Source organism: Mangifera indica, unplaced genomic scaffold (assembly GCF_011075055.1).
Source record: "Mangifera indica cultivar Alphonso unplaced genomic scaffold, CATAS_Mindica_2.1 Un_0001, whole genome shotgun sequence".
Lineage (NCBI taxonomy): Eukaryota > Viridiplantae > Streptophyta > Magnoliopsida > Sapindales > Anacardiaceae > Mangifera > Mangifera indica.
The window spans coordinates 433,715-447,345 of NW_025401093.1; the positions used below are offsets into that span (position 1 = coordinate 433,715).

Sequence of the window (13,631 nt, forward strand, 5' to 3'; positions counted from 1 at the left end):
TCGAGCTCGGGATATCAGCAAGTAACCATAATCGCTCGTCCTGAAAAACAGTCAAAACATCATTAAATAAATAATATAATTGAAAAGACAGATCAATCAATGACAATTTAAAAATAAAGTTAACCTGAATTTCCGGGGAAGGTGTTGGGGAGAACCCTCAATCGATGCAACAGAAGGACTAACCGGTGCGTCTTCCGGGCCACTACCCTAAGATATTAGTAATAATAACTTAATTAGTGTTATATTATATATAACAATACTGTAATATACTAATGACATTTAACAATAAATATAAATTTGAAATATCATACGGACCTCGTGTGGGCGACGGGATGGTATTGCGGTATCAACGGGGGATGTCGGTGGGATATCCTCGTCCCTCTCCTATGCGAATGTAATAATAGTTGTCAGAATAATAATACTGTAGACATTTTATATAAGTAATAAATTAAAAGTGGTTTTACAACCTGAGTGACGGAGGCTGGATATGTACGCGTGACGATGTCCTCCAAACGAGTCATACGATCCTCTAATCGAGTCATCTGGGAAGAGACATCGTCACGTAATCGGGTCATCTGGGAAGAGATATCGTCACGAAAACTCGATATCTCACGTAAAATCGTAGCACCCCAGTGCGCTAATGTAGCATCTAATGTAGAAAAACTGGGTGATACGAATGGGGGACACTGCTCGGTGGCATGATGGGTAGAATCGTCCTCCAGTCCAGGGTGGTCCTCCACTGCAGGATGGTCTGTCCGTGGGCTCTGAACAACAGGGGAACATATCGGCTGATCCATAACAGGATACTGAATGGGCTCCTCATGTGTCTCAGAAGTCTCGATGGGTACATCTGAAGGGCCTGAGGATGGAGAAGCCTCGTCTCTAGTAGCGATTGGAACCGAAAAAGATGAGGAAGAATCAGCATCGGGTAAACCGGTGTACTCACGAATCTCAGCGTACCACGGTAAACCCTCCTCGATCAATGATGGCTCAAGAGGGAATGTGACATCCTCCTAATGATGAAGATATTTAAGTCAAAATAATTGTAACATATAATGAATTAATCGACTTATTAATTAACTAGTACATACCGGATCACCAGTGAAAATACGCCCTATATGAGTCCAACTAGGGACGTCTCGCGTACACCACCTCAACATCCGAGGGGACGAATAGAGATCGACAAGGTCAATCCAATCGTGTAACGTCTCTAGAGTCTCGTATATCCAAAACTGTAATATAATCATTTAAGATGTAAATAAATCAATTTATATTTTTGTCAATTAATATATATAAATGATAATATAAAACTTACCTGAAATGCGAACGGAAATCCGTAAAGGTCGTATTTACGGATTTTTGGCATTCGTCCAGAACAGACTCTCTCACTCGTCTGTGACATAGAATCGTATGTCATCTGCCACACAACAACGCCCCACGGGTAGGAATTAAACTCGTCCAAATGATCAACTAACTGGAAGTAATCCGTGGACACCTTCTTTCGTCGATCATTCCCCAACAAAACAATGTGAAGAATATACAACAAGGCCATCTTGACAGCGTCAATATCGTCATCCCCCCATGGCCTCGACAAGAAAATACGCTCTAAGTCGTGATACTGCACCGTCGAAAATTCTCGAAAGTAAGTATCTCTGATCCTATGTCCAGAAGAGCGAGGCATATATGAAGAGACATCAGTCCGTCGACTAAACGATAGACCTGTCACTAGTGCAAACTCGAACGGACTGAATCTCACATCAACCCCACTAACCCTGAACCAAAACTCGTCTCTGGCAGAAGGTCGATGTAGCTGTCGGAGTAGAAACGCATGAACCAACATCCCGGAGAATTTAGTTTCGGGTAAACGAAAGAGATACCCGAAACATGTCCTCCCAAATAATCGTAGCTGATCTGGGGTCAATGTAGCAGTAATCCGAGATAATGCGGCACGCTGTGCACGACATATCGCCTCTGCCCGGAAGTGTCTGGTCTCGTCGGGGATTTGCAGCTCGCTGTCAACCCGTCTTCTTTTGCGAGAAATATCCTGAGACAATGTAAAAAGTTCGTTAGACATGAGTAAAAACAAAAATATAAACAAATGTATACGTGAAAAAAACATAAAAAGATGAAAAATACCAAATAATAAAAAAGGAAATGACAAAACTTAAAAAACAAGATTTAACTGTCTGATAACGAAATTAAAATTCGAATTCTAAAAGTTGAAATACCCTAGAATGGCAACAATCGAAAAATCCTTCGAAATTCTGAAAAATACGAGTCCATATCTCGTAAAACGGTGAAATTCGAAAAAACGGAATTGAAATTCGAATTCTAAAAGTTGAAATACCCTAGAATGACAACAATCGAAAAATCTTTGGGATATCTAAAAAATACGAGTCCATATCTCGTAAAACGGTGAAATTCAAAAAAACGAAATTGAAATTCGAATACTAAAAGTTGAAAAACCCTAGAATGACAACAATCGAAAAATCTTTGGGATATCTAAAAAATACGAGTCCATATCTCGTAAAACGGTGAAATTCGAAAAAATGGAATTGAAATTCGAATTCTAAAAGTTGACAAACCCTAGAATGGGAACAATCAAAAAATCCTTCGAAAATCTGATAAATAAGAGCCCATATCTCGTAAAACGGTGAAATTCGAAAAAACGAAATTGAAATTCGAATTCTAAAAGTTGAAAAACCCTAGAATGGGAACAATCGAAAAATCCTTCGAAAATCTAAAAAATAAGAGCCCATATCTCGTAAAACGGTGAAATTCGAAAAAACGAAATTGAAATTCGAATTCTAAAAGTTGAAAAACCCTAGAATGAAAACAATCGAATAATCCTTCAGAAATCTAAAAAATACGAGTCCATATCTCGTAAAACGATGAAATCCGAAAAAACGGAATTGAAATTCGAATTCTAAAAGTTGAAAAACCCTGAATGGGAACAATCAAAAAATCTTTCGAAAATCTGAAAAATACGAGTCCATATCTCGTAAAACGGTGAAATTCGAAAAAACGGAATTGAAATTCGAATACTAAAAGTTAAAATACCCTAGAATGACAACAATCGAAAAATCCTTCGAAAATCTGAAAAATACGAGTCTATATCTCGTAAAATGGTGAAATTCGAAAAAACGGAATTGAAATTCGAATTCTAAAAGTTGAAATACCCTAGAATGACAACAATCGAAAAATTCTTCAGAAATCTAAAAAATAAGAGTCCATATCTCGTAAAACGATGAAATCCAAAAAAACGGAATTGAAATTCGAATTCTAAAAGTTGAAAAACCCTAGAATGGGAACAATCGAAAAATCCTTCAGAAATCTGAAAAATACGAGTCCATATCTCGTAAAACGGTGAAATTCGAAAAAACGGAATTGAAATTCGAATACTAAAAGTTGAAAAACCCTAGAATGACAACAATCGAAAAATCCTTCGGAAATCTGAAAAATACGAGTCCATATCTCGTAAAACGGTGAAATTCGAAAAAACGGAATTGAAATTCGAATTCTAAAAGTTGAAAAACCCTAGAATGGGAACAATCGAAAAATTCTTCGGAAATCTGAAAAATACGAGTCCATATCTCGTAAAACGGTGAAATTCGAAAAAGCGGAATTGAAATTCGAATTCTAAAAGTTGAAATACCCTAGAATAACAACAATCGAAAAATTCTTCGAAAATCTGAAAAATAAGAGTCCATATCTCGTAAAACGATGAAATCCGAAAAAACGGAATTGAAATTCGAATTCTAAAAGTTGAAAACCCTAGAATGGGAACAATCGAAAAATCCTTCGGAAATCTGAAAAATACGAGTCCATATCTCGTAAAACGGTGAAATTCGAAAAAACGGAATTGAAATTCGAATTCTAAAAGTTGAAAAACCATAGAACAGAGAAAACGGATATAAAATTCGAAAATTACACAATCAAAAACCCTAGATAAGAAAATTATCAATTTACCCCCTCATGAAAACTCTAGCTCGAACAGGTCCACTGTGTTCTAAGGAATTTCACAGGCTTCCCAATATTTAAAAAAAGCTACTTTACCCCCCTAAAAACAGAAAATCTTGGCTGAACGTGGGATGCACGATTTTGACGTGGGAAACACTGTTCCCACGTTGGACTGCCGATCTCTTTGGTAGCCATTTTCGGCCAAATTTTGGTCGTTTCAGCCTCCGATTTTCACATAAATCGAACCTACACGTTGTATAACACAAAACCCCTCAATTAATTCAACAAAAACAACCAAGAATCAAAACAATTTAAGCATTGTTCAAACCGTAAACCCTAAAATTTCAAACCGAAATATCTCAATCAAATCTCAATAATATGAGCAATAACTTGATCCAAACAAGATTACGGGAGATATACTAACCTTCTTTGCCATTTTCGGACGCCGAAAATCACGAAAATCGACGGAAATCTGGTCGGCCGTGGGATGAACGTGGTGACGGGAAAAGTTTTGAAATTTGAAAGAAATGCACAGTAAATTCGCAAATATTAACGTGGGAAATAAGAAATTTGGCTGTGTTTATATAGAGGGACATTTTCGTAATTTTGCCAAACTCACGTTGACGTGACAAATTTCAAAAAAACCCGACGTGGGCTAATGTGTCTCCCACGACTCCCCAATAGTTTTAAAAAGCTAATTTACCCCCCTAAATTTGGCTGAACGTGGGATGCATGATTTTGACGTGGGAAACACTGTTCCCACATCGGACTGCCGATCTCTTCGGCAGTCATTTTCTGCCAAATTTTGGTCGTTTCAGCCTCCGATTTTCACATAAATCGAATCTACACATTGTATAACACAAAACCCCTCAATTAATTCAACAAAAACAACCAAGAATCAAAACAATTTAAGCATTGTTCAAACCGTAAACCCTAAAATTTCAAACCGAAATATCTCAATCAAATCTCAATAATATGAGCAATAACTTGATCCAAACAAGATTACGGGAGATGTGATAACATTATTTTCCATTTTCGGTTGCCGAAAAGCAAGAAAATCGGCGGAAATGACGTTCGCCGTGGGATTGCCGCGGGATGTGTAAAAAATTCGAATTTTCTTTGAATTGCACAGTGAAAATTTGCTGTGTTTATATATGGGGGCAGTTTCGTCATTTCACAAAACCTGGGCATTTTTGCTTAAACCTTAATTTTTTGGGCAATTTCGCTTAGACCCCTTTAATTTTGCCTAGTTTTTAAAATTTCCCTTTTTTAAATTTTCAAGTGACAACAACTTTAATTTGTCAAAAACAATTTCCTCAACATTTGTACCCCCCTCACTTGATACTACTTCTAGCATCATTTTACATTCTGACAATCTCAATTCTTCAAGTCGCACCAAACTTTTGGCTATTGAAGATGATACTAAATTTATCAATCCATCACAGTACCATACTTCTAGAGTTATGAGATTTTCAAAAGTTGCTGAAGATGGCACTATACTAATCAAATTGTGGCAAAAATTTACATCTAACATTTCAAGATTTTGAATAATTGAGTCTAGATGAGATTTTTCTTTCCACATGTACTCCAAATTGAAAAGCCCCAGTAGCTTTAGTTCCTTTATTTGTGTGAGCATGCTTACATGTTTCTCATCTTTTTCACATGAGAATATCTCTTCATATAAACTAGAGTTTAGTACAAGTTCTTTGAAATTATTAAATCTCTGAAGGATTCCAATTGGAATGTTAGATGATTCATCCTTAATGATCTCAAGAATTTCAACTTTGGAAAACTAATGTTCTGGAAGCAGGTCTTGCCATATAAGTGTGACATCTTTTCCACTTAGTGTCAATTTCTCTGACTTAGAGTTAACTTGATGAGTGATCAAATAAATTATAAAAAAGTTAATGTTTTTTTCAATATTTCTAGCATTACTTTTTTTAACAAAAAGTAAGGAGAAAAAAAAATTGAATGTAGACAACTGATATGTCATTCTAATATTAGTTGTACTATTCAACTTTAATTTGTGTGCTAAACATAAAAGAAAATCTATTTTTAATGCATGTAATATTAAAATTTTGTAACTTAATATTTTTTTTATAAAAAAACTTTTCAATTATTTTGTACGTCAAGAATTTAATTTTGAAAGTGAATAAGAAAATTCAAAGTAAAGCAATCTTAAACTAAATGCATACCTTTTCTTCGTGCAATCGTTGTATAATTGCATTTAGGTCACTTTTGCAATCCAATATGTTTTCATCCCACCTATTACGTTGAACTTTCTGTAAACTTGGTGTGTTTAAGTTTCCTGCAAAGAAAGTCTTCATCATAGGACATTCATATACAGTCAATTCTTCCAAAGATGGGAATTTCAATGCATAATTCCCATAATAGAAGCACATGAGACATCGTAAGTTTTCCAGTGACAACAACTTCAGTTTGCCAAAAACAATTTCATCTTCTGCTGCTACATCTGTCTTATTTGATACTATTTCTGTCATTATTCTGCAACTTTCAACCTTCATTTCTCTCAACTGCGCCAATATTTTTGCCATTGAAGGTGTGAGTAAGTTCATCAATCCATAACACCCCCATACATTCAGAACTGTTAGATTCTCAAAAGATGTTGAGGATGGCAGAACATTTATCATTCTATGACAAAAATTTACTTCTAGAACTTCAAGATTTTGAAGAAGGGAGTCTAGTTTGGAGCCTTTTCCCCAAAGGTACTTTGCATCAGAAAGATTACTCAACTCCAAACTTTTTATTTGTATCAAGATGTTTGTATGTTTCTCATCCTCTCCACATGTAAATATCTCCTCATATGAGCAGTCACTAAGTTTGAGTTTTTCCAGCTTAACCGATCTCTGAAGGATGCCAACCGAAATGTTGGTAGATTTATCCTGTTTGATCTCAATTGTACATCTACAAAAGTTCTCTGGAAACTGATGCAGCAATTTTATCATGTCATCCGCTCTGCTTAGGGTTACTTCCTCCAAATTGAGGTTAATCTGCAAACAAATTAGACAAAATAAAGCTAAAGTTAAAGTTCTCAAACAATTTGACATAAAAATATTGTATTTTATTTAAGCGGAAATAGAATATGAAAATATTGAATCAATGCACAGGTAAAGTAACTCGTACTGAAGGCGAACAACGTTGGCAAAAGGTTAAAACATATATTTTTTTCATGTTACTTCTATTTTTTGAAAAGTAAAAGTCAAAATGAAAGGCACTTACCTTTTCAACCAAGGAGAGGGGTTGTTTCTCCCAAATATTATGTTGACCCTCATTATTATCATGGAAGCTCATACATGCTGAAGTGAATATTTTTATTTTGTCACAATTACACACCTCCAACTTCTTTAACACCGGCCATTCAGAAATGTGTACTCCAAGATAGAAAGTTGCAAGTTCAGGCAAATTCTCCAGTTTTAGGAAGGTTACTCATGGAAATACAAATGTCTTGTTTGCTTCCATTTCTTTTGAAATAATTTCCTTCAAAACACTACAATTGCGTTTCTCAATGTGTTCAAGCCGCTCAAAACTTTTCACCATGGAAGGTAAAAATACATATTTTAGTTTTTCACAACCATTCAGGATCAAGCTTGTCATGTTTTGATAGTAAGAAGAAGTTGCCACAAGTTGACTATCCCAGAGTATTTCACAATTCACTGAACGTAGTTCTAAGACCTCCAAATTGGGGACAACAACCTGCACTCAAATTTTTTTTGTTGTAAAATATCACTAAAAACATTCAAGAATCATAGAAATACCAAGTTTTTTATTTTATTCTTTATTCATTTTCAAAAAGAAATTCAAATAGTTTATCTAGTAGATTTTAATTTTCTTGGACTTTGCATTATATATCTCTCTTAGAAATATAATGTTATAAAACTCTCAAAATTAATTGTTGTCCCAAATCTTCTTAGAATTAATTGCTCGAAGCTTTAAGGCTTCCAAACAACCTACTCAAAATTTAATGTTATTTCAATGTTTTCTTAGATTAAGCTGCATTTCATTCATTTATATATTAATGTTATAAAACTCTCTCTTGCCACCACACTTATAAATATATTCTTAGGTATCTTTCTCCCTATCTAACTAACATATGCAAAACTTATTGTACCTGTCCATGTACTAAAATTCTAATTTCAAACAATTTTTTCTTTTAATAATTTGAACATTAAAAGAAGACTTTAATTCTTCCTTCGGTCAACGCACAGATTCGCCTCAAGCCACTGCCACCTCATCACCCCCCACTGCCGGCGCTCCAGCCCTCTTCCATCATCACCGCCCGCCACTGTCAATCATCCACCACTGGTCTATTCATCCCGTCGCGTCACCATCTTCCCTCTGTGCAATTGCTTAATTTTGGTGACTAATTTGGTTTAATTTGAGGCTTCAATAGTGTTAATTTTGGTGTTGTGAATTAATTATTGAAGTTGGGAATTTGGATTGTGGAGTTTGTTGTGATTTGGAAGTTGCCCTAGTGATTTTTTGGGTCTACAGTAGTTGGCGCCCAGTAGGTGTTTGACCACAGGCCGCTGTTCGTGACCCTATTTAGTTTTCGTTCTCTCAATTTTCTAATTCATATTCTTGTTGATTTTCATTTTTCTAATGATTTTACTGATATATCATTCAATTGAAGAACACATCCTTCTCGTGATTTTGGGAGATTGTGTGTTATTTGTATGGATTACTTCATTTTGGTTGGTTTCATAATTTGATTTTGAAAGATTGGTTTTTGATGCCATCTGCTTCATTTGCTTGATGCTTTAGGAAATTAATCAATAAAAAATTCAATAAAGAGGACCGTTAATGTTCAAGCTTGAAAACAAAAAATAATAAGTAAAATTAGCAATTTGATCAGAGGACAAACGCCATTACACATCATGTAATTTAAGGGGGGAAAAGTTAACTGTTCAAACCTTTGGACGAAGGAAATTATGAAAATTTTAAATTAGGGAAAAAATGAAATAAAATTTTTGTTTATTAAAAATTTTTATTTAAGTGACAGTTAAGTAAAGACACATATGGATACCGAAATGCAATCTCAACAAATTCTAAAACAAAAACAAAAAAAAAAAGACTCGTACCTTATGTTCTGCAGTTAATGTGTCTAGTATGCTACAATTATGCACCTCCAACTCCTTTAACATGGGCCAATTTGAGTTGTGTTTACCATGGTAAAAAGTTGTAAGCTCTGGCAATTCTTTAAGTATCAGAAAAACTACCCTTGGAAAAATAAATGTAGTAATACCCTCTACTTCTTTGGCAACAATCTCTTTTAATTCCTTACAACAACTTATTTCAAGGTGTTGAAGCTGCTCAAAGCTTTTGATTATAGATGATGGAAATACAAATTTTAGTTTTTGACACCCATCCACAACCAATTTTTTCAAATTCTGATAGCAACAAGAGATTGTTGAAAGTTTGTTGTCCCAAATCTTCTCAGAATTAATTGCTCCAAGCTTTAATTCTTCCAAACAAGGGAAAACAACCTGCCCAAAATTTAATGCCATTAAAAAAATAGCATAAAACCTGAAATGAAGTCCATTTAGAGATATTCAAATTTAGAAATATAGCAAATTAGGATAAGACTATCATAAATCAAACCTTTTTGTTAAAAAATGGTATGACAGTATCAATTTCCTCATCCTCCGAATCGATATCACTGGACTCCAAATTAATTGTCAATTCTTTTTGTGTCTTTTGCGATGTTGAGTAGAAGCTTGCAATCCTTGGAAGATTAATCAAAGTCAAGAAGCGTAATTGACAAAATTCAGTCTTATCAATTACCTCATTCTTTTCTGCTCTATTTTTACTTTCAATAGCAAAAATCCCAGTCAAATTCTTGCAATCTTCCACCTTAATTAATTGAAGTTGTGGAAGGCTTTTGCTAGCATTGGAGAATGAGAAGATATTTTTCAACTTATCACAACTTTTCACTTCTATATATTTTAAGTAGTTGAAAGACTTTGTTGAGGGTAGACCATAACATATCTTTTCCAAGTTAATCAAGTTGAAAAGAATCAGAGACTCCAGGAGTGGAAAGACATCATGAGATATGCACTTTGTTGAGTCAACAATGCACAAGATGTTGGGATTATTATGGACATGGAGATATTTTAATTGAGAAAAACCCTTCTTGTCTAATTCAGAGAGATCATTCTTCATACCCTGCAATTTCTCTAAGCATAAGAATTCAACATTCAATAACAACTGCAATTCCTCGTGCCAAATGAAAGAATTAAGATTCAGTTTCAGCGTTGTTAAAGCAGTAGGCTTATTAAACCAATAACTTTCAACCTTCATGAACTTCCCATCAGCACCACGTATGTAGGACCCACCAAATTCAGTAGCCCTATTTCCAACTAATATTTTGTACCTTCCCAACTTTTTGGGGAAGAAGTCTTCTGACAAAATTTGATCATCTGAAATATCTATTTCTAAAGTTGTCAATTGAGCCAAATGCTTGAACTCCTCAAGTATTTCAACCTTCCACAAAATAGAGCATCCACCCATATACAATTCTTCCAATCGAAATAAGCTTGATATAACATTCGGTACTATAACTTTTAGTTTTCGACAATAACTTAAATCTAATAAACTCAATTGAGTTAATTTACTTATTTCTTCAGCCAACTTTTTAATCTTACAATATCGCAAGCTAAGAATCTTTAGTTTTCTCATCTCTCTAAGGATTGTTATATCTGAAAATGTCCCATAATCCAAACACAACGTTTGAAGATTTGTGAGAAGACCAAAAGATGTTGGCAAGGACAATGCATCTAGATCAAAGAACCTAAGAACCTTGAGGTTTCCCATCCCCATAAAAATATCTTCAGGGAATTCAAAAGAACCATTCATCCTAGTACTGAAAAATTCAAGTTTTGGACAATCCAAACCTTGAGACCAAATCTCACTAATCATATTACAATCAGCTAGTGAGATTTTAGTACATTTTTTCAATTGCTCTTTATTTGACCATTCCGTCACCATGTCATTTCGCTCCGTAAATACGTGATGATCTTTATATGCAATTGTTATGGCAACTGAACGAACAACATCATGCATGGAAAACTCTTCACTAGTTGAATCATCAAGCAACAAACAAGATTCCTTGAGTTCATAGACATGACTTTCCAGCTTATTTCGTGCTTGTTCTATAGTAAGATTAACTCCTTTCAATATATCTAAACCCATAATGAGTTTAAACAAGTTTGAAATGGTAGTATTATTTTTCATTAGACTACAAATTAGCAGAATATTCTTGAGCTCATCACCTTTTAGATAATTGTAACTCAATGCTATCTTTGAATATTCCTCTTCTAGCAAGCCTTCAAACTTTGTTGGAGAAGGCATTCTTAGCTCTCGCAAGGCTTCTTTCCATTGAGATTGATGTCTCCTATTCCTTAATGCTCTTGCTATTGTAGTAATGACAATTGGCAAACCTCGACATTCGTTGCACACATCATTCGGTAGAGTATTCAGCTTATTTGTTTGATCAACAACATCACCTGTAAGGAGACCCTGGACCATAGATCAATAGGCAGAGATTTGTATTCCATATGTTTCAAATATAATAAAAGCGATCCCATTTGAATATAAAAATTTTTTAGACAATAAGTTATTTATTATATATCTTGCATTTAAAGTGAGTATTAACAACATTTCTAATATGAGCTTCGAATTTAAAAACAAAAGGAGTATTTTTATGAAATAGTATGGGTGAAATTTTATGAAGCATATATTGAACATCTTAAGAACTAAATAATATTAGTTGATAAAATACAAAGAAAGAGATGTTTAATTTATTTACTAGTACACTAAATTTGTATTCAATTTCAGAAAAATTATTTATAAAACTGGCACACACATATATATAATAACAAGAGAAACTGAAATTTGAAGTTTAATTAGCACAATTATTACAATTATTTTTTAATTTCTCAGAGTAAATTTGCTTTTTATTATTTCACGTAAATAGAAATTAATCTAAATGAATATAAATATTTTTCATAGATATGCAGAAGAAAAGACTATAATATGAAACAATTCTCTGATTACCTGCCATCTTCTTAAACAATCTCCAAGCTTCTTCTTCCTTTAAGACACCCATCGAGAAATCTTTCTTACAATCCATACTCCATAATACATTACGATATCTTGCTGTCAGCAATAATTTACATCCCCCACGCTCATCTCCACAAGGAATACCGAGAGCCTCCAAATCTAATCGTTCCCATATATTATCTAAAATTACAAGCACTTTCTTATCATTCTTCAGTCTCGCATTCAACTTGCTCACTCGTTCAGCCTCCGTATCAGATTTCACGCCTAACTGATTTCCAAGTTCATCTTGAATCTTTTTAGTATCTGGTTTATCAGATACCTCTACGAAAATCACCTCATCAAAGATCTGGTTTTTCTTGGCTTGTTGACCAACTTCTTTGACCAGTGTGGTTTTACCAATTCCACCCATTCCATAAACCCCAATAATTCCCACCTCAGGATCATCTAATGCCTTCAGCACATCGTTGAAAATTGACCTTCTTGATTCAAATTCCTCATAATCTTTGTTAGTGAGCCGAATGACTTCATGAGTGGTAGGAAGTGAAGCTTCAGCAAATGTTTCTTTTCCCTGAAGAAGCTCAGTTACAGCGTTCAGCGTTTTCCATGCTTTCCTGCCATTTTTGTAGTAAGTGATCAAGTTGAAACAACTGCTGTTTGATTTCTCTTGAATCAGCTTGTGTGTTTCTTCGATGGTGGAATCCACATCCCCCTGCCAGTCCTTAACAGTCTGTTTGATCTTTTCCACATTATTTTCAGCAGCAGCAACCCTAGCCTTCACCTCATCTCTTGCATCCTTCAGCTTTGCAGCTTCTTTTTTAAGATTGTGAAAGTTGGTTTTGTAGTTGTACAAGTACATAAACTGACGGCCAATCGGAGCACTTAAGCACTTTCCAACTTCTAAAACAGCATTCCCAGCAGTTTCTTCCATTCTCAAGCACAAGGAAAGAATTGGTATCAGACAGATTAGGAGGACAAAATGAAAAGGAAAGAGAACTCAGAGATGAAAACAAGAGAGGGTCAAAGAGATACAGGACATTTGTATGTAGTATTGATTGGTAATTTTAATTAAATTATTTTAAAGGAGATAAAGATGCGAGACTAAAATGTTTGGTTAGTCAACAAAGAAAGCAACATGCCAACAACTCTATGCATTATTCAGGGGACATTATAATCTATAATAATTACAGTTATGAAAAGAAATTTAATTTAGGAGTAAATTTTACTTTTCTTCCTGATAGCAGGAAATAATTTCCAACTAATATATGTAAGACTTTAATATTCTTTATAGTAGAGAGTGAACTTCTAACACGTTTGAGATAAGGTTAGGAGTGAAAAATACTATAGATTAAATGCTAAATATTAAAATGTATTTTTACTTCAATTTTTCTCTTTCAAAAAGAATCAAGGCTGGGTAAATATCAAAAATTTAATCCAATTAACTAAAAAGATAAAACATGAAAAGCAACAAGCTATTATCATAAACATTATGAAAAACAACCAATAAAAAAGAAAGAAGTTAATTCTACGATTAAAAAGAAAGAATGGGTTTGCCCAATTTTTTTAATAATTCATTAAAGTGGTAATCTATTTTG

At 34.2% G+C, this 13,631-nt stretch overlaps 1 protein-coding gene and 1 long non-coding RNA gene across 2 annotated transcripts; both read right to left on the bottom strand.

Moving 5' to 3' along the window:
• LOC123205050 lies at positions 1 to 355 on the bottom strand. Its single transcript, XR_006499713.1, has 3 exons — positions 316 to 355; positions 125 to 207; positions 1 to 40 (listed from the first exon to the last, which is right to left on the bottom strand). It is a non-coding gene; the product is annotated as an uncharacterized LOC123205050 (long non-coding RNA).
• A 7,052-nt stretch (positions 356 to 7,407) lies between these two features.
• On the bottom strand, positions 7,408 to 13,148 carry LOC123205038 (probable disease resistance protein At4g27220). The gene is made up of 4 exons (XM_044621839.1): positions 12,034 to 13,148; positions 9,580 to 11,483; positions 9,060 to 9,464; positions 7,408 to 7,674 (listed from the first exon to the last, which is right to left on the bottom strand). The coding sequence occupies exons 1-4, from the start codon at positions 12,965 to 12,967 to the stop codon at positions 7,408 to 7,410; spliced, it is 3,510 nt and encodes a 1,169-aa protein (XP_044477774.1). The 5' UTR covers positions 12,968 to 13,148.
• Positions 13,149 to 13,631: the final 483 nt, after the last annotated feature.